The 25061-nt window shown below is 37.1% G+C and overlaps 1 protein-coding gene across 1 annotated transcript; it reads right to left on the reverse strand.

The window, feature by feature from the left end:
- Nucleotides 1-515: 515 nt before the first annotated feature.
- Nucleotides 516-23627, reverse strand: bor (ATPase family AAA domain containing bor). The gene is made up of 14 exons (XM_089237501.1): nucleotides 23294-23627; nucleotides 18983-19161; nucleotides 16258-16317; nucleotides 11789-11858; nucleotides 11432-11597; nucleotides 11242-11311; nucleotides 10422-10634; nucleotides 10172-10297; nucleotides 8735-8859; nucleotides 5936-5987; nucleotides 5722-5792; nucleotides 5428-5595; nucleotides 5198-5306; nucleotides 516-981 (listed from the first exon to the last, which is right to left on the reverse strand). Exons 1-14 carry the CDS (start codon nucleotides 23520-23522, stop codon nucleotides 769-771), a joined length of 1851 nt encoding a protein of 616 aa, XP_089093627.1. The 5' UTR covers nucleotides 23523-23627; the 3' UTR covers nucleotides 516-768.
- Between the last annotated feature and the right edge of the window lie 1434 nt (nucleotides 23628-25061).

The following is a 25061-nucleotide window of genomic DNA, read 5'->3' on the forward strand; positions in this document are numbered from 1 at the left end:
CCTTCTCCCCCCAGAGATGGATTAAAGCTGCAGCAGCACATGGCCCCGAACTTTGAAAGGCTCCGCACCTGCAGAAAAGATTTTTTTAGACTTTTTTCCTAATAATAAAACAATCGGGCACGGCTCTTCATCTACGACAATAGCATCATAAAAACCCAGTTTTGAATCCACACATGGAAAAAAAAATCTAACTAGACATCCCTTTTTTACAGCGCATTGATGTAATCGTATCTTCCTTTTTTGGCTGATCTCTGCTCATAGAAACCTGAAATGCATTTCGTTTAAAAAAATTGAGAGGATTAATGATATAAGGTGGGCATCAACTGCAATTTAACATTAGACCACAGGCAATTTCAAACAAGATTTGAAAAAATATCATTGTAGAGGGATTTATTGTTATATAGAATATTATATGTGCCATTGTGTGTCTTCCGTGTTATCATTGTAGCGAGATTTCACTGTAATTATTAAGAATCAACGATGTCTTTTCGAAGTGTAATAAACAGGCATTGATATACAGAATACATTCCTGATGCTCTTATTATTTTAGTAACAAAAAGTTATTCTTACACGAAAATACAATCGATATACGGACCGATGTGAACAAAATTTGAAAAATCTACGAACATGGACAAAATGAACATTATATGCTATGTATGATAATCATCTTCTCGTTCGACACTTACATAATCTTCGATCCTCAATAGTAATGACTGCCATTGATGAAATACATTTGACATCTATAATTACTTAAATTTTCCTACTCCGTTATAATTTTGTGTTATCTTTATCATCTTTTTTTGAGTCTTTGATAGATTCGATTTCAGTGTCTTCGGAAATGGACAACCCTGGTGTCCATTTCTTAAGGTCGATATCGGTTTGCCATTCCATTTTTTGTTTATGTTCTTTGACGGCTTGTCTCACAATGTCCATTATCATCTTCTTCGTTAACACGCCATCTTCAGAAACAAATGCAGATGCCTGAAGGAAGAAAATGGAATCAAAGTGGGGAAATAATATAGTGTCATGAAATGGCACCGATAAAACTTTTTGGCAAAATTATGAAGCAATATTACCTTATTACTGAAACTGAGATTGGTGACAATACACCAAAGTCCTAAGGTTATAGGAGTTTCTCAGATTGTAACCCTGAATAAGACTTTAAATCCACGTTTTACTCGCTGTATTGCAGAACATCTTTAGAAGTAGTGCAAAAGTTGAGGACGGAGCCTATATTTATGTGCTCTGCTGGTAGGCTTATTCATAGTTGGGGGGGGGGGGGGATTTTGTTGGTGTCATTGCAAGTTATATTCTGCTCAAAAGTAGCAGACATTTGAAGTTTATATCATTGTTTTAATTTGTATAGTTTGAAACAAAGAGTGTGGGTCACTCGATTAGTTTGAAAATGTGTCGTGGGTTACTTAAGTGACCTGGAAAAGCACACAAGTCATTTAAATAATATATGGATGTGCAGCAGGTCAGGTCACTCAAGTAATTTGTGGATATGTCGTGGTCTCAAGTGATTTGGAAATGTGCCATGGGCCACTTAAACTCTCTGAAACTGTGCAGCGGGTCATTTAAGTGATCTGTAAATGTGCAGCACGTCACTTAAATTATCTATAAATGTACCAAAGGAAGCTTGGGTGATCTGGAACTGTATCTCAAGGGCTAATCAAATGATTTGTAAGTGTGCCGCAGGTCACTTAAACCTTTAAGTGACAATCACAATATATCTCGTCTCCATAAAGCCTCTTATTTCAGCATTGACAAGCCCAGATGTTTTGTAAAGCTGATTTCCCTCTGAAAAACTTTTCCCTACACCCCTTAGTTTGCACCTGTTGAAAATTGGAAGAAAGCCTACTTCATTAAAAAAGATATGGCATTCTCTGAAGGGGAGTTTAGTCATTTCTAATTGCTGCTTAAAGGGTTAACTGATCAGTAAATATGCCACAGGTCATTCAAGTGATCTTGAACTATGTCGAAGATCTGGAAATGTGCTTAGTTTTTCTTTTTTACAACATTAGGCGTGAAGCCTCTGGCCTTATCAGATAACTCTCAGGTCCACATTTAGCTAGCAGGCCATGGGTTGAGCATGTATGGTTTAAAACAATGACAGCTTAATCAGAGCTATTGTGTTGAATCATGGTGATTTTATATATATAAAGGCTAATTTGAGAGACCTAGAAGGTTGGATTGAAACAATAAAATCTACTACTTTTATGGACAAGACAAGAAAGCTTACATTGACCTCAGGCAGGAACAAGACATGGCCATTCAATACATAGAGAGTATTCCTGTCCCTTATTGATATGCACCAAGGTGTAATATGTATAACAGGTGACATAAAAATTTCAAATTTTTCAGCCTTGAACCGGCTTCAATTTTAATCAAAAGGTAACACATTTCCAAAAATTTCTTTAAAAAAACTGAACATTTCTATAATGTAGATAACTTCCTTGAATGTTGATCAAGAAACATAGTATTTAAGTATTCCTCTACCTCATATTATTTGTCTCGGTCATCTTAATGGTCCGGGAACTAATGTGAGTTGTGGTACCGCATCGGGTTCAATTGCATAAAACGCAGGCGATTGATTTTTCTGGGATCGGGAAGAGAACAAGTCCTTGTGATTTGTACATGGTGAATGCTACCTGTTCGCTATTTTCTACTTTTGTAGAGCAAATTTACTCCAGAGGAATACCAGGATGTCTACCAAATATCAAAAGCAAAATTCTGTGACCTTTTCTCATTCAACAAAATTAACCATGCTGGACTGTTTTCTTATATCAGTGGTTTCCAAACTGTGAGTAGCGACACCTAGAGGGGTTTGGGTTAATAAAATGTGGGGGGGGGGGGGGGGTCTTAATGAAAGGGGTAACGAGAGTGAATTTACAAAATAAAAACATTTGATAAGAAATGAATTATTATTTTAATCCTTCGAAACTTTCCACAGAGCATGATGAAGATGCCAATACATATACAGACATGCCAACATTGGCATGAAGTAGTGCTGAATATTGAGCTTCACCACAATGGGTGGGAGGACAACCCCTCCAACCACAATAAAAAAACTCATTTTTTTCACATTTTTAAAAACTTAAATTTGAAGATTTAAGTAAAACACCCTTTTCTTTACTGATTGTGCATTACTGCACATAGACAAAACACATCGGCACAGGTAAAATAAAAAAAGTAAAAAATATTTCTTATATACAAGAGTCAAAACCATTGTGTAAGGGTACAAATATAGTCCGGTAGATTTTCCGATTGTGACAGTCAATGCCGCCATTCACTCACATGGGGTTCTAGCCTATCCTGGGGACCCGAGATAATTCTCTCACAATTTTTTTTTTAACACTATCAACTATCAATTCATTAGATGGGACCCATGAAAAATCAGGCATGGGAGCGTCGAAGATCTTAGCTTAGGGGTCATTCAAGTATTATGTGAGCCTCGATGGGGGGGGGGGGGGGTTTGATTTTTTTGAACTTTTAATGACAAGGAGGGGGGGGGGAAGTGGAAGATGCAGATAAAAAATGGCTAAAACATTTGCTGACATAATACTTAAATGGCCCCTTAGGGGCTCTACTGCACGATGTGGTTCTCAACCTTTGGAAATGCGGCACAATTGATTTATTTGTCTTGATTTTAAGGCCTGGCCAAACACATGATTAATGGGAAATAAATGGGTAAAAATGAAACAATAAACCACTCACAGCCCAGTTTGGGTGATGTCAGGGTCCAGTGGTTGAGAAACACTGCACTAGACCACAGCCTTATTTTTCCCCTCTTCACTTCAGTAAGAGGGAAAAAATCACGTCGTTCCCAAGGACCTTCCGAAGAAAAAATTTCACATATTCCTTTTCCTATTCACATTTTTCGAAGTTATATGCTCTATCATCATGCTTTATTGTCGGTCTAAGATTGCAAGCCTGTCACCGTATTCCAATGGTTCTCTATTGTCAGCTGCTTCCCTTGTGGGTCATGTTTCCTTCATGATTCATCGACGGCTCCACAAAAAGTTTGGCAGATATTTTCCCATACAAAGGAAAAAATTCAAAGCATAAATAGGCACACAAATCAATATTTTTAGCTAGCCACGACGCTCCTAGGAGCAGCGAAGCAGCACACTTTTAGAAACACTGTGGTATTCCTTTAAATTCGGCCTGAATGTTGCATTGCAACACAATTAATGGTGAATGAGTCCGATGTTTGTTTTCTCTTGAACTCTCTCATTCTGTCACGTGTGTACTGTAAGATTTCATAGTTTGCCACAGCTAGTCGCTAAAAATTGATTTGATTAAAAAAAAAAAAAGGATGTTAATTAACAAAAAAAAAAATCAACTTTCTTCCTTTGCGGGGGTAAAAAATTGGCACTGTTTCACCTGGCCTTCTCGAGGATGCGGCTGACAGGGCTGCAGCCCTGAGGCCTGGACTGGAACAATCACCATCATTGTTTTTTCACGCTATAAATTTACCAGAGAGTCCCCCCTGAAAACTCTGGCTTGCAGACGCTTCAAAGATCCAACAGCCCTGCTCCACGATGTGGGGGGAAGGTCATGTCCTTTCTACGAAAACCAATATTGTTCTCAAGAGGACGTCCAACTGCCATGACAGTCAACCCCCAACCCCAGGAATTATCACACTATCCTGAGAATGTCACTTTAGGGGAATATTACAGATGTTGAATGGTCACAACAAGCAAAGAAAGAAAAGTTCTTTTTTTGTTCATCCAGGCTAAATACCTTTTTTGGCCCGCCCATATAATGTATGCCCCCATATATGTGATTACATATTGATATTGTTCTTTTATGTTGCTACTCGTCAATCCATCCTCGCCCTCCAGGCAAAAAAAAAAGAGGGGGAAAAGGAGCCTAGATTTTAGGGGGAAAAAATCTGGAGAATCATAAAAAAATCCATGACCTTTAAATTTTGTGACTTTTTTGGGACTTACGTGACCTTTTTTCCTCATTCTGTGACTTTTCTGGGAATTCATGACTTTTCCGTGATGGTAGAGACCCTGAATACATTTTCACTTCTAACTTTGAAATTAAGGAAACTGGAAATGTTCCCTTTTCAAAACATAGCGGGTTTTGAAAACATATATGTGGCTAAGAAAAGTATTCCTATTCTTTTCTAACTGGCACTCATAAAATTTAAAAATTAGAAATTCATAAAAGCCTGTTTTCATCATACCTGCCATATAGAAGCCATATTGGAAATTCCTCTACCAGAGAAGCCACTGGTATGTTTGGCAATGTCAGAACACATCTCGGAGTAATCAAAATTTTCTACCTTCAGTTTCCTATTCAAAAGAAGAAGAGTGAAAATACACAGCTAAGAAGAAAAACACTTAAAAAAAAGAAGTAAATTTGATCGCATCAAGAATTATACTTGTTTCACAAATTTACTTTGAAGAATTTTACCTTTTGCCTTCAGTAGCTGGAATGAGAACATATTTATCAAAATACAATCTGACCAAACGTTCTCTTTCCTCTAGGCCAGGCAAGTCAAATTCTACGACAGCATGTATCCTATCATTAATGGCTTTATCAAGCTGCTCCGGAGTATTACTCGCCAAGACTAGCATGTACCTATAACCAAAAGCTATATTACAGAATTGCTGGGAAATATAATAAAAAATATTTTATATTTTAATTACAACCAAATAACACATATTTGATATAACAAGAATATTTTAATGAAAATAACTTTTTTACTTGTCTGATTTGTCTCCCGTCCGAGCCAAGAAGGCATTCAACGAAGCTCTGAGAGACTGACTCATTCTTTCCTACGAAAAAAAACATATTTTAATTATCTATTTTCAACCTTTTGAATGTATAAATAAGTGTTTGGAAGTTCAATTTCTTGTGATACTTTTGAATAGTCATGTGGAAATTTTATTTATTCATTACAAAGATGTAAAAAACTTACAGCGCTTCTTTTTCTTAGAAAAGCATCTGCTTCATCTATGAATACAAGCAGTCTGAAAAAAGAGATGCCACAAAATCAGAAATGAACAAAAGGCAGGATTTGCAGAGAAACAGCATTAAAAAAAAAATTATGCACCAATTGTGCTGAAATTTGAATTAACGTATATTTTTTCCTACAAAAAAATGAGAAAGGACCCCCTTCCATTCCTTAAGATTTCATTATTTATGAATGAAAGTTTCACACATTAATTATATAATGATTTGGATTAGGCTATGACGTTCTTTTCCCCTCAAAATGACAAATTTTTTATTGGGAATGTCAAAGTAAATATATACACAGTAAAATTACTGTATTCACATAACGAGACTGTTAAATCGGGAGAGAGCTGAGAATTACTTGTATTCACAGGAGAGTGATCTGACGTTTACCTGTGTCTACATTCATCCTATTTCAGTATAGAGTGAAATGATGTTACTCTCCGGTTGTTCATACAGAGTACAAAAGACTTGATACTAAGGGGAAATGAAGCATCCCTTAGACAGGATGTGCATTTTCTTCATAAGTTGAAGTTTTTCAACTTCATCTTCAGTTCCACATCACAGTATTTTGTATCGATTTCAACGGCTTGTCAGACTTAAGCTACTACTACTAAACCGCATATGCACCTTGTCCATATTCTTCTGTGAAACTTCTAACAAATTGGTGCATGTTGGAATGTGTGTGTATGTGCATAACGTGAAATTTGTTTCTGTGTAATAATTGTTATGTGTAGTTCTGCCATCAATCTTTCTAACTATGAGTGAAGCGTAATGATTGAATAATTGTACTGTTCATACAAGATATGCAGAAGACTGGATGTTGTGAAGATATTTATTATTTGAGATGTTAATTTTTTAAGGAAGGAAAAAACTCATCTCTGCCTCCACCGGGAGTCGAACCCGGGTCTCTCGATTGCCGTTCGGCATATATACGCTCTAGCGAAGGAAAATCTCTATCTCCTCTGTAGCTTAGTGATCAGAGCACTCGTCCGGCAATCGAGAGACCCGGGTTCGACTCCTGGTGGAGGCAGAGATGAGTTTTTTCCTTCCTTAAAAAATTAACATCTCAAATAATAAATATCTTCACAACATCCAGTCTTCTGCATATCTTGTATTAACAAGTGGAGAGCGACATTCATGTCATAAATTGTACTGTTGTTCTCTGTGGCAAGACTTTTTAATAGGGAGATGGGCCGCTGTGGTGGTCGAGTGGTCATAGTGACGGACTTGCATCGCGAGGATCCGGGTTCAGCCCCCACCATCACCGCAGCGGTGGTTGGCTGAAGTTGGTTTTCTGTGGTTCCCAACTTTGAGGCACAAATGCGAGCTGATCTCCCTGTTAAAAAGTCTCGCCGCAGAGAGAAACAGGCCTACAATATTATAATTATTCATTCATTACACTTCACGCTCTATGAGTTGAGGAAAAAACTCATAGTTTAAAAAATTGATGGCAGCACTACACATAACAAGTATTACACAGAAACAAACTTCACGGAAGGTTCACTATACATACATACATACACCCACATTCCAACATGTACCAATTTGTTATAGGTTCCGCAGAGGAATATGGACGAGGTGCATGTCTGGTTTAGTAGTAGTAGTAATAGGGAGATGGGCTCGCATTTGCTTGTACCTTGAAGTTAGGAACCACAGAAAACCAATTTCAGTCAACCACTGCTGCAGCAATGGTGGGGTTTGAACCCAGGTCCTCACGATGCGAGGGCATCACTATGGCCACTCGACTACTACAGCGGCTCACACTTACCTGGAGAAGATGCAAAAGTCAAGCATCAATCACCAAAAAAGTGAATTTGACTGATGATGGGGCGCTGTATGCAGTGCACAAGGATTAGGGGGACTTTGCATGCAACACATATCTCAGAAATTTTTCCCATCCCGTCTACATTACTCATGAGCTTATGAAATTGCTCAAGTACAATCTCTATTGATATAGTAGGACAGGGCTTGGGGATTGAAAAATAATTAAGGCAAAATCAGAGAGAATGCGCAAATGGCTGTCATCATACGAGTCAGTTTTTCCTTAACATTTAGTGGTTGGTACCAGGGCCAGAACTAGACAGGAGAGGAGGCAGCAACTGCCCTTGGTGGAAAAATTTAGGGGCCAGCAAATCATGGGTGGGATCAGGAAAACGTTTCTCCCCCACCCGCACAAAAAATCTTAGTTATGGCTCTGGTTGGAACAATCATAAGGTGTCTGTGATGCATTTATGGATGATGTATTTGATGTTCAGTAAGAATATTTCAGCTACAACTCATAAATTGTTTCGTTTTACTTTTCTTGGACACGTTGACCCTTTTTGCTGTTTGTTAGCAGGCATGCATCAATCACCAAAAAGTGAATCAGGGCTGTCTTAAGATCATCTTGAGCCACTCAAGCAACATGATTTTTCTGAGGCGCCCTTGCCCAACAAGACATGTTTACTCTAAAAAATTTTAAGCATATCTTATTTTCATTCCGTACCCAGGTGAGCCCATGCATTAAGACATACTATCTGACACAATTTCCAACATTCTTGTTCTCAGTCTCTAATTCATCAATCACACACAAAAACTTTTAGGTAATAAAATATCAATTTTTTAGTCACCACTGCGACGTGGTGGCAGGGATTAGTCAAGCTTTCTAGTAGGACCACCTTAAAAAATTACAGAGCCACCTTTACACTTACAACACAAAATTCAGTCTATGATTCATTATGCAAGTTTTCTTTTCAAAAACTTTGAATTCATACACACTTACCCTCTTCTATACTTATCGGCATAGTCAAACAATCTGTGTATAGCTGTCACACCCTCCCTTCCCATTGGTGCAATGTCAGCTCCACTCATGATTGCACAATTCATGCCGCAATGTTGAGCTAATCTCTACAATAATTAAAAAATATATTATATATATATATATACACCATTCAGTGGCTACTATAGTATGTGTAACAACAATAAAGGAGAAGTTTTTGGAGCAATAATGATATTTCATGAAAAAAGGTGGCTTCACACACAAACAGCTATGAGCAATAATGAGGATGAGATTTAAAAAGTTAAATTTTTCATGAGTCAAGACCAATGTCTGAGGTCTGGTTAAACTACTATGAAACCACACATGCACATTCCTCTGAGGAGAGAACTTCTACATAACGAAATACATGTGTACATGTTGTGAACCTAACCTGAAGTTTTTCTGTGTAGTGCCTGTTCTGACATCCATTTCTTGAACTATGAATCAAAGGTAATGATTGAGGATTTGTACTGTTATGAGCCTGTTGCTCTCTGTGGCAAGACTTTTCAATTGGGAGAATCAGCTTGCATTTTCACTTCAAAGTTGGTAATCAAAGAAAACCAACTTCAGACAACCACCACTGTGGTGCCGGTGGGGTCCAAACCTGGGTCCTCATGATAGGAGTTTGTCACTATCACTAATCGACCACCTTGGTAGTTTGGGTTAAACTACTACTACTACTAAACCACACATGCACCTTGTGCACATTCCTCTGCAGAATTTCTAACGAATCAGTACATGTTGGAACGTGTTGTGCGAATGTATGTATACACATGGTCCTAAGATATGTATGTTGTCAGAATTTTGCTTGTTTCGTGTACTTTCCTAGTGCTGTCATCTGTGCTGTATATTTTGAAGTAAAAATTCAATGTTCATGAAAGTAATGATTGAATTTTCATGTTATGTCATTATCGTGTTGTAGGACTGCCTACGCTCTGCGGAGAGACTTTTTTAAATGGGAGCCGGCTGGAATTCGCGCCTCAAATATGGATAAAATCCAGAAAACCAAATTCAGCCAGCTAACACTATGCTGCCAACAGGGTTCAAATCTGCATCCTCACAATGGGAATACAGAACGATGCCCACACAACAGCAGCCTGGTAAAACTGCAAAACAACCAGCCAAAGCACTGTATCTCTTCACATACTTCAGACCATGGGCGGAAATACAGAGTGGGGGGGGGGCATCAAAGGTAAAGCCAACTGATCTAATGTATTTGCATACATATGAATTGACGTCATCATCCTGCTCCCTGCAGCGATCATTGTGCCCCCCTCAGACTTCTCAAGTCTATCGTATCTCCGCCTATGCTTCCGACTTTGCCCAAATTATTTGGTTAATGTGTAAACTGGCCAGAACTCGAACATTGATCGTGACGTTTCTATTAAAATTTCAACATACTCTGGCAAAAAGTGTTTTTCCTGTTCCAGGTGGTCCGTATAATAACATGTTCATGTAAACGCCTCGATTCTTTTTAGTATTTGCTGTTGCTAAGGTGAACATGCTGAGTCGTTGTTCAAGTGTAGGCTGTCGGATAAAAAAAAATAGAATATCTTTCTTATAAAAGACAATACTGAAAAAATCTGTCAATATCAGATTTGAAATCTAAAATGCTTAAATATTAAAAATAAACAGTTCAGCTCGCACATACATTCAGCACAACTCCTTGAAGCGTATCTCCCGATTTGGCAGTTAACCTTCGAACAGTCTGTACAGGATGCTTCAAACAATCCATAATTGTGAAGCCGTAAAACTCTTTAATGAGAGAGGGTCTCATGAGATGGGCTCTTATGTGGTCTGCTCCTACTTTTGTTCCCCTCTTCGCAGTGAAATACCCAACATACAGGAGAGTGACACCACCAACCTAAAAACAAATTGTTTTTACTTTTCATTAATAAGAGAGGAACTAACAATTCAGCAAGTTCGAAAAATAAAAATCATTATAACTAATTGAAAACAACAATTCAAATGAAAATGATTATGAGAATGAAGCTGAGCAGTATATCAGGAGCATTCAAATAGAATCCATTTCAGGCAATTTTGTATAATGATTACCTGGTTGACTGTGGAACACACAAAAGGGATGCCAAAAGAAGCTGTATGTGTAATGTTTGAGAAATGCCTAATTTTTTTAAAGGCTTCATTTATAGATGCATGGCATTATGTTGAAGGTGGTCAGTGTGGTTCCAAACCTATCCCTGCATGACCAGGGAGTGTTAATACTTATCTGAGAAAATTCAAACCAATGAACGGTGACTGTGTATAGAGAGAAGTTTAAATCAACAGCACCTAGGAAGATTGCTTGTGAATGTGCAGCAATGGCCATGGCAAAGTTTCGGATTTGTTATGTGATGGCCAACTAGAAAGAATGTAATCGACAGTCTAGTAATAGAGACAAAAAATAAAAAATAAAATAAAATTGCGATTGTGTATAAATGAAAAGACACTTCGCAATAAAAAAAAAAACTTACAGCGGCGACTAATTTCCTCCCATCAGAAATGAAAGCATTGAAACCAGCTCCGAATGTTGATGCGGCAGTCCTAAAATGCACAAACTAATTCTTCAAAGTGAGCAATCCATTTCATTTATACAATCACATGCAAGATAAATCAAAAAATTATAGATATTTCAAAGCAGATAGATAATCATATGAAACTCACTTCAGTAGTTCCAGATTACTGGTTCTTTGTTCGGCGGCTTTTAATCGAATCTGTTCCAGATACAGGTCTTGATTTTCTCGCTCCACTTTGCCTCTAGCTTTCACTTCTGCTTCAACTCGCTTCATGTCACTCTTTTCTCTGAGCTCTAACTCTTTCTCAAGAGTTGCTAGATGAAAAGTAGATTGAAAATGTGATTCTGAACATAATAAGGGACAATATAAAATCACTGTTCGGGATGCACAACTTTCTGAGCACAAAATAAAGTTACATTTTTAACCCATATTATTTTAACAGTTAAGAGATTTCTTATACATCACTAAATGACCGCCACCAAAGCTTAAGGTGACATTTAATTACCTCGTCTCATTGCTTCTTGTTTGGCGAGGGACTCCTCTTGCTTCCTTAAATTCTCATCATTCGCTCTTTGCTAATATAAATTTAAAAACACTTTCAGAAAACATGCAGCATACAATAGAACATTTCGATAACGGATATTTTATTTTTTTTTTTTTTTTATTTCCAAATATTTATTTGTTTCCAAAGTTAAATAATACATGAAACAGTGGAATCTCAATATTTGTTGTCAAGAGGCTTGAGCCTGTACAGAGCAACTAATTAAAGATAAAGACGAAAGAAACAAAAAAATAACACAAAACTTATAATAAAAATAAAAAAAATAAAAAAATAAAAAATAGTTAAATAATGAAATGAATTTTCAAATAAATTTTTCTAATAATTATGCTGATATACAAGTTCACATTTGATATAATAACAATTGATATGAGGCAACTACAGGCGTATGGATAATAATATAATTCGCTTCTATAATTGAAAATATACATCTATATCGTCTATTGCTATTAGAAATTCAAAAAGTGATTTTTTAAATGATGCAAACCTAGATATATTCTGCATTACCAACAGTAAAGCATTAAATAGTTTAGGAGCAAGGTAGTAAAAATGTTTGCGAAATATTTCTTTTCTAAATGAGGGTATGCGATAAATTTCGTTTGGTCTTCTCAATGATATGGACTCTCTTTGAGTGCATATTGATTTATTACGATATATGTAGAGTATGATTCGGTAGATGGCGTTATGTCTTATGGGGAGTAGATTTAAATTTCTATAAATTGAGAATAATACTGGGAATAAAACTATTTCTGTGAATGAGGAGTGTCTATTAATATGCAGTTCATCCCCCAAAAGCAAACCAAATTTTCAGTTCCCTTGAAATATGCAATACAGTAAAACTTCTTTTGCTTACACCAGAAGGATAAAAAAAATCTTTCTGTAAAAGATTGGTGACCATTAAGCAAGGGTTGAGAATGCATATTTGAAATAGGTTTTGGTTATCAATATTTGGCAGTAAAAGAGTGTGGTTCTATATATAGGGTTTGTCTTAAGGTGGTGAAATACATCAAAGCCCTACTCCAGAGGATAAAAAAAGTGTCCACGTTAACCATGAGCGGTCCTATGTCAAAGTTAGCTGCACATAGGGCCACATTAGCAAACAATGGTACATTGTTGTTGCATTGGTTTTTATACCTCTTTCTGCTACATCTCGAGATGTTCGCGACCCAAATAGAAACAAATGATGTCATCTGATAAACATTTTTGAGACAAATGTAATGATACTCTGGATTTAATACCTTTTCCAGTCTAGGCACAAGGCTTGCTGACTGACATTTTAACACGCTATGTCTTGGGAGGTTCACAATGTAAACATAACACAATAAAAGGAAAACTCCTGTGAATTTTGCTTTTTAGCAAAACTTATAAGCTATACAGAAACTGCAAAGGGTCTTTCCTTACTGTGAGGGAGGCAACAGGTGGTGTCTATTATGAGATTTTGACAATATTAATGATATCTTAGTTATGTTTAAATGAAACTTTATTTGGTGTAATTTTCTGTCACAAAACTGAGGCTGTTATAGTTTTAAAAGTGAAAGTCTTAGCTTTTGTGAGTAATTCAAAGCCGTGGCCTATTCATAAATTTTTTTCTCAAACATTTTTAATCTTCATTGATGAGTTCTTGGTCAGAAATATTTAACTACAGTAATTTCACACAACTATGGTCCAAACACCAGTGCTCAATAAAACATTGATAATTGAAATGCTAACATCTAGTGGACAATTTAAATAGTAAAACAAAGAGCATAGATAGTGTAATATGTAGACGTGGTTAGAATGCCCTATGTCTGATATTTCCTCCGAATTAGCTGTTAGATGGGGATTATGTTTTTCATGTTATCTTGTCAGCTGCAAACTTTCTCAGCTACAAGTTACTACAACAAGCTGCTCTGAGCTATTGATATTCTGTATTACACGTAATTTAGTACTTGCATTTGTTTAATAAACATTTTTACTATTGCATGCATACAAAAATAATTATAGGAAAAATACTAGAAAATTGTACTTTGCTCTCAACTATGGTCCAATCATTTTTATGGACCACAAGATATTACTCGCAGCTTCGTTCGCATGGATTTGGTAATCTGAAAATTAGTCATCAGTGGTTCCCCCATGTGACATTTGAACACCTCATGAGAGACCCCCTTGGGGGACGAATTTTCAGAAATCCTGTCTAAGTGGGTATCTATATTATAAAATATAATAGACTAAATTTCATATTTATGGCTTCAGATTTTGGCTCAGTGATGATTGTTCCACACAACCTTTGAATCCTCATCCCTTAGGGGTTGAATTTTTAAAAATCCTTTATCAGTGAATCTCTACATTACAATACAAAAATACTGACCAAATTTTATATTTATAGCTTCATTGGTTTTGGGTCAGTGTGATTTTTCTATATGACCCTTTCCCTATTGAATCCCCTTATGACCCTCTTAGCGATCAAATTTCGAAAAACCCCTTCATAGTTAGTCTTTATGTCATGAAACAAAACTTCTGACTAAATTTCATGATGATAGATAGCTTCAGTGGTTTTGGCTCAGCATGATTTCTCTATGAGCCCCTTTTGACCCACCTAAGGGTGGAATTAAAAAAAAAACCCTTCTTCATCATCTTCTAGCAAAGAAGATAAAGATAGATATATGATGTAGTTGTAGTACATTCTCTCAAGTATGGTTTGTAAGTGATTTATAACACAAAATATTTGATGGAATATAGTTGGGACTTCCTAATGCAACTATGGTCAAAAATTTAATTTTTAAAAAATCCATATGAGATACATTAAAAAATAAAAATGTTTAGTATGAATGCTTGATCTTTCTACAGGCAATATCAGCAAAAAAAAATTGAATAGCTTGAATACAGAAGTTATGATGGTAAGTCTAGAAAATGGTGTCATGTTGGCCCATAGTTGTGTGAAATTACAGTATTCCACTCGCCTACCATTCACTTACAGCAGTGTTGCCCCAAATTGGTTGATGTTTCTTCAAAGAAGGCATTTGAATGGCCCGGTCAAGGTGGAAGTGACTGCCCGTCATATTCACCAACAGAGTTTAACTGCAATCACAGGTTAAAGGATTAGAGATTGGTCAAGATAGAGATTAGATTAGACACATGGATTGGCTAAAATCTACAGTTTAACCAATCCTTTTCGATCTCTAATCCTTTAACCTGTGATTGCAATTAAACTCTGTCAGTAAACACGGCCGTATAAGATATACAAGTTGTACCTAAAGTTTGTGAAATCTTTAAAAATTAATTTGAAAAAAAACAAATGATAAAATACTGTGATTTGCCGAACAGGACTAGAGAGATATCCAGTTTTTCTTTTAAATAAGAAGTAAATTAGTTCCAAAAGTTGCAGATAGATGGTGCTGACACACAATATATGAAGCAGATTTTTGTACACAAGGTTATCAATAAAATAAATGGAGATGCCCATAGATTCATCACATGATGACAATTATTATTCAAATAAATCTATGGAATGAGTTGCAACGGTCATAACGTCCTCCTGCTTATCATCTTTTATTGAAAGTCTCATCTGCATTATTCCCTCCACGCATTGCATGTCAGTGGCATCTAAGGCAACTTATGGAACTATATTTTTCTTATACAGTTAGATCTCTCTATAATATCTCACCCCTTGGGAAAGAACAAAAATGGCTTCATAACCAGGGTGACTTAATAACGAGTAATCCCAATTCACTAACATGCTGGCAAGGACCAATAAAAAGCGAAGTCATAAGTCAGACGACGTTAAAAGGAATGACAAACAGAGGCCTTGGTGTAAAAAAATTTGTTTTCCCTATGAACCAATATATTCAAACTTTCCCTCTTTCAAACCAAGTATTACTCCGGTCTATTGGCATAGGAAATTTACTACCGACTGAGTTGTGCTGGAAGTGTGAGCGTGTGTAAATGAATTTTCAGTGCTGCCATATATATTTCAAATTGTGAGTGAAGTCTAATGATTGAAAAATTGTAACATTGTAGGCCTGTTACTGTCTGTGGCGAGAAGTTTTTTACAGGGAAATTGGCTCACATGTGTACCTCAAAGATGGAAAATACAGAAAATAAATTTCAGCTGACCACCACTGTGTTGTCGGTGGGATTTGAACATTAGGCCCTCATGATGTGAGCCTATCACTATGACAACTCGACCACCTCAGCGGCAATTCATTCAAACTGCAATATTTTGTCATCACTTGTCATTTTTAAAGTTTTAATACCATTGTTTAATAGTGATCTTCCTGTTTGCACGACGACACCACAAATTGCTATAACTATCATTCATCGATTGAAGTAATAATTTTCAGAAGTTTCGAAGGGTATGTAACATGAACTGAAATCATTATGCAAACAAAGAGTAAGTTCTCCTCGGAACATTTAGGTTAGAAATTTGATATGCTCACTTGTTGGACGAGTTGGTCTTCATACCTCTTCCGAGCAAGTTGATCTTGATACTGTGCTCTCTAAATAAATAAAAGTATATAAACAAATGAGTATAACAATTTTTCACAATTGAATGATTTGTTTCAAATTTTGCAAGACCATGAAGTTTTGGACACATTTCAACACATCATACATGATTTCAGTAAGTTTGATAATATTAAATAGAGCTACTAATGCGCAAGGATTTTCATACTTTATATTTTCGTTCCACCTTAGATCTCGAGGAACTTGACATATAACACACTAAAACAGTTCTTATACGGGCATCTCTTGCTTACGCAATTAATTGGTTCTGCAAAATAGCACATAAGATGAAATCGTGTAAAGCGAGTAGAAACATAGGGATGGGGGGGGGGTTGGTTTTTTTCCCAGCAGGATTAAAAAAATGAACCAGACATCAAAAGAACTTATTTTTCAATGAATTAGTAATTCTAACTCATGTATCCCATGAATTTAGCCAATAATAATGAATTAGATTAGTACTTTTCTCTCTTCATTACTTTGGGTTGATTCTAGTGAGTGTGTGTGGATGTTTTCTTTATTGAAGAACCTGGTATGACACGCTGATAACTCTTTTCAATGAAACAGTCGAGGTTCGGCTGACAAGCAGCATATTTTTACGTTTTCTTATAAAAATTTTAGTAACAAAGCCGAAATTCTAGTTTCACTGGAAGCATTTTTTTCTCAATTAAGTTTTTCATGGCATTGCCAATGTGTTACCAAACAATGTTGTTTATCAGTGAGTTGTATCTGAGAATTTCTCCCATATTTGTCTCAGCTACATCATCCAATCCAACAGATTTTGCCACCAAACAATTTAAATACATTATATGTTTATTTCCAGGATTAAGGTTGAACTCAAGACGAATTTTGCATGTTGGAGTTCCTAAAATCAACTTTCACAAGTCGCGTTATAGCGAAATTGTGTAAAATGAGGAATACCTGTATCAAATGAGGGTTCCCAACAAAATCTGCTCGATCATTTTGCTCACAATGACAAAAAAATTTCCCTGACTTGTTCTGACCAAAATTCAAGAAGAAAAATACAGTCGAAACTACATTTAATGAATCAGAAGAAAACCGACAATTTTATTTGTAACATAGAAGAAATCGTCAAATAGGGATCAAATAGATCAAAGGGCTTTTCTCTTCAGATGACCCACCATTCTTCATTTGTCAAGGCAGAGCACGAACTTGAAATGGGTCATTTAGACCAACCAACAGCTAGGAGCTCTCGAGTTATGGGTCTCCGATTCAAACTTGATTAGCAGGGGCTTCCAAGATGGATCGTACAAATATGTTTACAGCTAGTGACTTTTGAGCTATGGGTCATGAGCCAAACTTGATTCGTGGGAGCTTCCGAGACAGGTAAAACTCTACTCACAGCCAGGGATTATTGAGCTATCCATGGGTCACAACCGAGACTTGATTTACAGGGGCTTCCTAGATGAGCTGTAAAAAGTCACTTACAGTTCTGTTAGAAATGCATGACCGGTTCAACCGATTTCAATAAATAAATAGTCCCATGGGTCGCAAAGCTGATCTTGTTGATTTTGGGTCTATGCTGAAAAAGGTTAAGAACCTCCAATTTATTGTATTGGTGCCCACTGAAACCTTTCCACGCACGCAATAATGGCTTTATTGTTTTTTTTACTCAGAAAGGAATGAATTCTCGCTCATCTTTTATGTTTGTTACTAAAGAAGAGCTGAACATAAAATTATTGTGGTTTTGAGCGATAGAAATACCAAGAAAAAATTTGATGACAGTTTAAAAAAAATTCATTTTATCGAGGGTTTTTAATTCGTTAAGTACAAGATTTGAGCTTTGTTTTTGCCAAAATTTCAGAAAAAACAAAATTTTTGAATATGAGTTTGTTACAACAGGGTCCGACTGAAAAATCTCAATGTTCCAAATTTCAATGTTCAGTTTTTTGAGATTGTTTTTTTTTCCCTTCACAGAATTTCCCCTTGACTTTTATCAAATATCTGCATATTTCCCTGACTTTTGCCAAATATTTTGAATGTGCCCTGACCATTTTTAATTTTCCTGACTTCTCCATTTTTCCCTGGCTTTCCAGGTTGTAGGGGAACACTGTATACTCAATTCAAATTTTGTTTTGAAAATATCTCTTACGACAATCCATGACTGGAATCGGGGCACTCAAATGGGGATTTTCATGAACAAAAGTAAAATCGCCAGTTTTTTTCCTTCCTTTATGAACAAATGGTGGTTAAAAAGTACTTATGGTGATCTAGAACTGCATCAAAAGGAATACAGAAAGACATTGAAAATTTTTTTTGTCAAAAACAGCCGAATCCCATTATAACGAATACTGTTATAGCGGAAAAAAAACCTTGTTTTAATGAACACTTTTCAAATCCCCCCAGATAATTTTACATAGGAATAATGCAAAAAAAAAAAAAAAGAATTCTCTTTGTAACAAAATTTTGTTATAATAAAGTGATTTCTGTGGTCTCTTGTAGTTCGTTATAACGGGATTCGATTGTAGAGTGAAAGGTTAACAAAATTGATGAAAACTCCTCCTGATTGGTCGAGAAAAGTTTCAGATCATAATGCATGCTGATAATAGTATAAATGTGACATCATGCCAGCTATCACAACTTAAGGAGTAACCAACACAAATAATGGTAAAAAATTGGGTAAAAAAAAATTGTGAGTAAAACCTGTTGGTTGTGTTTGGTTTCTTCTGCGATCGTCTTTCTCCGCTCTTCGTTCTGGACACGGATCTGCTCTGTTTTTGTGTTTTCGATGTGTGCTTCATACTCTTTGATTTTGGCCATGTTCTCCAACTCCTTGTTATGTTCCTGCATCTTGGTCATGTCGAGAATCTGCTTTGCGTGAGCTGTGAGTTCAGAAACAATTTCAAATCAGTAAATCGACGTTGACAAACTCAAGGTATCAGATCATTACAGAAATGATAAAATTGACACACTTCAGCCTTTCCTCTTTCCTGCAAACTGGCCGTGACTACAGCTTCCAAACCATACACAGTTTGGGAGGCACGACTAGAAATCAAATCATTCAAGAATATTCTGAGAACCCTGTCCCATCCCCAAAGTAAAATATACCACTACATGCACCTAGTACACATTCCTCTACAGAACTTATAATGAATTGGTACATGCCCGAATGTGTGTGTATGTGTTGTGAACCTAGCGTAAAGCTTGTTTCTGTTTAATGCTTGTTATGTGTACTGCTGACAACTGCCATCAACTTTTTCTAACTATGAGTGAAGTGTAATGATTAAATAATTTTACCGTTGTACGTCTGTTGCTCAATGTGGTTAAATATTTTAACAGGCTATTGGCTCACATTTGCACCTCAAAGTTGGTACCCAAGTAAAATATGCCGGAAACTGTGACGCCACAGAACATCTCAGGAAAAATGTAAAGAAAAATCCAGAAAACGCTATAATGAGAACTTTCATTGCAGAAATTTCCAGGCAGCAGAGGGCATGTTGCAGCGTTAGAGTGAAAACTTAATATGCACAAGCCTGGACTATTACTATTTTTGGTTTTGATGAATCAGAGGTCGATGGATCCCACTATGATTGAGCACAGTTGTGGGAACATAGAATAACTGCCAACTTTGGAGAATGAGAATTCAGAGGTTCCTACAAGAATCCTCAAAAATAAACTCAAAAGGGAATCTTTGAACAAACAATATGGGAATTTTTCAGGAAGAAAATATTGTAGGATTTTTCCCCTTCAGAAAAACGTGACATTGTGCAAGTCATCGCCAACCAGTTATTATTTCCCAACAAAATTATCTGTCATAACTACTCCCAAATCTTGCCAACAAAGGAAGCCTGAAATAGGACATACAGACTCAACAGGACACATAGTCAAAGTAGATACAAGACATCTCATCAATTTCATGTGCCGAAAAAATAGAATTGATGCTAGTTGTTGGGTGAATTTAGTTTTCTCCACCCGAAAATGAAATATTTTTTCGTGGTTTGATGCAATGGCAACAATTAACAAAAGTGACAGCCTTTTTACTGGGTCATTTCTTTGACCTGTCGAGTATAAGACGATCATACAAGCATCTCTCATAAATCTCCCTGGATCTATGCTGGTTTTGGGTCACATACTACCACAGTCAGTTATAAATTAGGCAATTTGCTACTGATAAGTTCATATACAGGCTGTGCATAGTCTGAGTTCAGATGCTAACTGAGAATAGCCCTTTTCGTGCGATTTACGATCAGCTCTGATTAGCTTGTCAGTGTGTGCAGTTGAAGTGCGAGTGATGCAATGATAAGATGCTTGTCTACCACCACGAAGGCTGCCATCAGGTCTGGGGATTAGTTACCAGGAAATAAGTTCTTTCCTTATTGTACCCAAGGCAACCACTGATAGATGGCGCCTCAGTATACTCTCACCTGAAGTCCCTTATCTCCAAGATGAGGACAGAAGTATTGTATAACTTTCTCTAGAGAGAAAGATTTCCAACCCTACTTAATTACTGGTAAATTACTGTATGGTGATATGACCACGATTGGTGTGTGGCAAAGTAGTAGTATAGTTTGAGGTCAACAGTGCTCTATGGGGCTCCTTAAAAGCCTTAAGGCCATAAGTTATTAAGTAGTTAACAAAATTTTCAAGTCATCAAGTACTTTACAATGTATGCCAATGTGAAAGCACGTTTACACAGATGAAGTTGGTAAGTGATTCAGTGGTTAAGTAGAATAAAGCTACTTTTTGGATTGAGTAGGAACACATGCCAGTGGTGTGATCTCATTTTATCCAACCTTAATTACTTAACTCGTGTAAACAAACCTTAATGCAAAGCCATCAACTAGCCATCTGGGTGAGGCTTTGAGCCCATGTCCTAAAATGAGCCTGAAAGCCCGTTCACACATGTTAAGTGATTTATAGTTAACTAAATTTTAAGTTGGCAAGTTCTCGAAAAGATGTCCACACATTAAGTGGATTTAGTGAACATTGATTTTTTTTTTTTTCAAACCGAGCACAACTCAGGTCTATCGCCATAGGCAATTTACTACCTAGTGAGTTGTGCCGGAAGTGTAAGTGTGTGTACCTAACAGTCTGAGTGTGTATCTAGTGTTGTGTATGATTTTTCAGTGCTGTCATCTATATCTCAGAAGTGAAGTGAGTGATGTGTAGTGACTGAATATTTGTACTGTTTGTAAGACTGTTGCTCTCTGTGGCGAGACTTTTTAACGGGGAGATCGGCTCGCATTTGCACCTCGAAGTTGGGAACCACAGAAAACCAACTTCAGCCGACCACCACTGTGGCGAAGGTGGGGCTCGAACCTGGGTCCCCACGATGCGAGTCCGTCACTATGACCACTCGACCACCATAGCGGCAGTGAACATTGATTGGATGATTTTCCATAGGACACCCACTGGCGCATGAACATAGGCCCACTTAACTGGAAAAATACTAAATCACTTACCAACTAAACGGCCCTAATTACCTGCATACATTTTAAAGAATTTGACAACTTAACCCGGAAGAATTTGCTTGGTTTGCTAGTGCATAAGAACTCGTTGCATGGAAGAAAACTCTCACACTCCTTAACACAATGCGATAAACTGATCCTTACCATCACTTAAAACACACTTTCTTTCAAACCAAACAAAACTTCAGTCTATAGCTATAGGCAATTTATAACTTAGTGTGTTGTGCTGGAAGTGTAAGTGCGTGTACATAACAGTATGAGTGGGTATCTAGTGCTGTGCATCTGATTTTTCGGAACAGGTGCTGTATAATCCAGACCGCCAAATCCAATATAATCCAGATCGCCAAGGGCGCTATAAGTTGCCAACGGCGGCGCTCTCAGTTATGCCGATCGGGCTCTCACTTGCTTTGCCGGGTTGTCATTGTTATAGATTGTTCCTCGGTAGCTTCCATTACCCATCCATTATAGATGGCGCTTAAAGCACGGGCGATTCAAACGGATAACGGTGATTTTTCCCTTTGTGCAGTAGCGTCGTTGTCTTGGATTATTCACGATGCGATTACCTTTCGTTAGTTGTTTTTAGCGTGTCTTTTCAAATGTTTGAATAGTCATTTAGTGTTTTTCGTTCCGAGCGTTAGGATTACATTTTCGTCGACCGGTAGGACTGTATCCTTTTTATTTATTTTTCTTATTAATATTTGTTACTTTATTTAATTTCCGTTATTTATTTAAAAGAATCTGGATACCCGGAAATAGCCCGGGTTTTAAATTTTTTTTATACATAGAATATGCTTATTTTTACAACATGCATGACCGTTGTTTATTTAAATTATTATATTTAAATTATTATATTTAAATTATTATATTTCATTTGTGTTTCATGATATTTTTCATATTTGAATGGGTTTTTATTATTGTTTTCCATGCTGGAGATTTTTTTTTTTTCAGCGTCCGCAGTGTCTAACGGCCTTGGCAACTTTTGGTCGGGTCGTTGGACATGTTTGGCGCCGAAAAAAAAAGTCGCCAGAAATCGCCAATCTCTGGATTATACAGCACCTGTTCCGATTTTTCAGTGCTGTCATCTATATTTAAGAAGTGAAATGAGCGTAATAATAGAATATTAGTAGTGATTGTAGGTCCAAGACATTTAAAAGGAGAGATTGGCTTGCATTGATGCAAATTATCAAACACACTGATTATCAAGAAACGAGTGGAAACTTTGACCTTAGTTGTTTCGAGCGAGAAGCGGAATATTTTTATGGTGTGAGATTAGTTTTCTTGGGTTAAGATTTAGTTAACTACTAAATCACTTAACGCCTGTAAACAGTCCTTGAGGCAATCCACTAATGTGTTATCCCCAAAGGAATGGGTTGTGAGAGTTATCAAGATAAAGATGGCTCCCTCATAAATCCACTTAAATCTGGCTCTTCAACATTTTTTGGGCTACAACCCCTTACCCAAATTTTCTAACACGATCTACATTCATTAAATGGCCATGCACCAATGTAGGGCAGTTATTGCATCACACACACAAAGGTATATTTACGTGATAACTCGAGTTCCCTGGCGGCCTTCGCAGCTCTCTCCAAAGCTGTCGAGTCGAACCTGTAGGACGAGGATGAGCCTGCTCCATCATCTGATCCAGATCCCCCTGATGAGGATGAGCCCCCATCGCTTGTGGGAGGTGAACTTCCGCCGGGGACTTGGCCGTCACTACCGGCCGCCATTTGTTGCTCGAGAGTCGGATCTCGCTTGATACCGAATAACCACGACATGATGTACAGAAATTTGTGATTCAATCACGACTTCCCGAATGAGATCTGCGATTTGTAAATGCACCGGCAACACGGAAAAAAACGTGCAGAAAACCACAACACACTTGTGGGAACGTGTTGCCAGATTTGCCAGAACCTTTAAAAATTTCCAGCCAAAGTCATCCTCAAAAGTAGCCGAAAATATTTGATCTTCATACGATCAGCTACGTATTTACCTAAACAGTCCCGGTTTTTTCTTTTTCTGGCCGTCCCGGTTTTTCCCGTTTTTTACATGACGCCTTCTTGGATTTTTATTCCTTGAAATTTTTTTCCATCTCATAAATTATATTATGATAATTACAAGTATAAATAAGAACATTTATCTCCCACATTTGTCTTGTTGAACGTTTTAATGCGTTGAATTCATTTTAATCCACTGCAATTTGCAGTAACGCTTCGTTTCCGACCATTGCGATTTTTACGTAATTTCAGCAATATTTGGCAACTTTGTACACTTTTGGCGTTGTTCGTGGCGATAATTGGCGATGTCCCGTATTTTCTCGTATTTGGAATTCCACTTTCCCGTATTTCTGTCAAGGAAATATGGTCAGCTTAGTACTAATGCTATTTGTAGTTGATAACGGCTTTTGCTGCCATCTATTCTTTAATTTGAGAGCTTCATTAATGGATCAGAAATTATCTCTATCTATCTGTTGTCCAAAAATCAAACAAAAAAACTACGAAGAAACTACGAAAAACTACCACCTACTGTATTTCCAAAGAATAAGTGGGAGCCAACCCTGGATATAGGATGCTTTTTAATAGGCTGACCATATTTTCTCGAGAGAAATACGGGACATTGCGTTTCCAAATACGGGAAAATACGCCAAACCGATCAGCTAATAGCTCATTGACGACGAGCCACCAGAGGGCTATATAGATCGGTTTCACCGTCCATCGCACGGTTCCGTTCGGCATATATACGCTCCAGCGAAGGAAAATCTCTATCTCCTCTGTAGCTTAGTGGTCAGAGCACTCGTCCGGCAATCGAGGGACCCGGGTTCGACTCCCGGTGGAGGCAGAGATGAGTTTTTTCCTTCCTTAAAAAATAAACATCTGAAATAATAAATATCTTCACAACATCCAGTCTTCCGTATATCTTGTATTCTCATATATAGTTGTAATTATCGTAAAATAATTTATGAGTTGAACAATAATGTCAATCTTTGACTGCAATAAAGAATAAAAATTCAAGTTGGCTTCGTGTAAAATACGGGAAAAACCGGGACACTTTTGCCAAAAAGTCGGGACGGCCAAAAAAAACAGAAAATACCGGGACTGTCCCGGGAAATACGGGACGTATGGTCACCCTACTTTTTAACCATAGGCGGAGATGACTTGGAAGTTTGGGGGGGGGGGAGGTGGCACGATGATGATTTCAATTCATATATGCATACATTAGATATTTACATACATTAATATATACATTAGATCAGTCGACTCCAGCTGTGACGCTGGGTATCTCCGCCCATGTTTTTAACCATTAGTCAAAATCGTCCG

Source organism: Pholcus phalangioides, unplaced genomic scaffold (assembly GCF_987345545.1).
Source record: "Pholcus phalangioides strain wild (caught in Gottingen) unplaced genomic scaffold, Ppha-v1.0 ptg000010l_1, whole genome shotgun sequence".
NCBI lineage: Eukaryota > Metazoa > Arthropoda > Arachnida > Araneae > Pholcidae > Pholcus > Pholcus phalangioides.

Coding starts and splice junctions, on each gene's coding strand:
- bor (XM_089237501.1), bottom strand. CDS start 23,522: ATGTCGTGGTTATTCGGTATCAAGCGAGATCCGACTCTCGAGCAACAA. Junction 11,312..11,431: donor AGTAATCTGGAACTACTGAA/GTGAGTTTCATA, acceptor TGTGCATTTTAG/GACTGCCGCATCAACATTCG. Junction 5,596..5,721: donor ACGGGAGACAAATCAGACAA/GTAAAAAAGTTA, acceptor TTTTGGTTATAG/GTACATGCTAGTCTTGGCGA.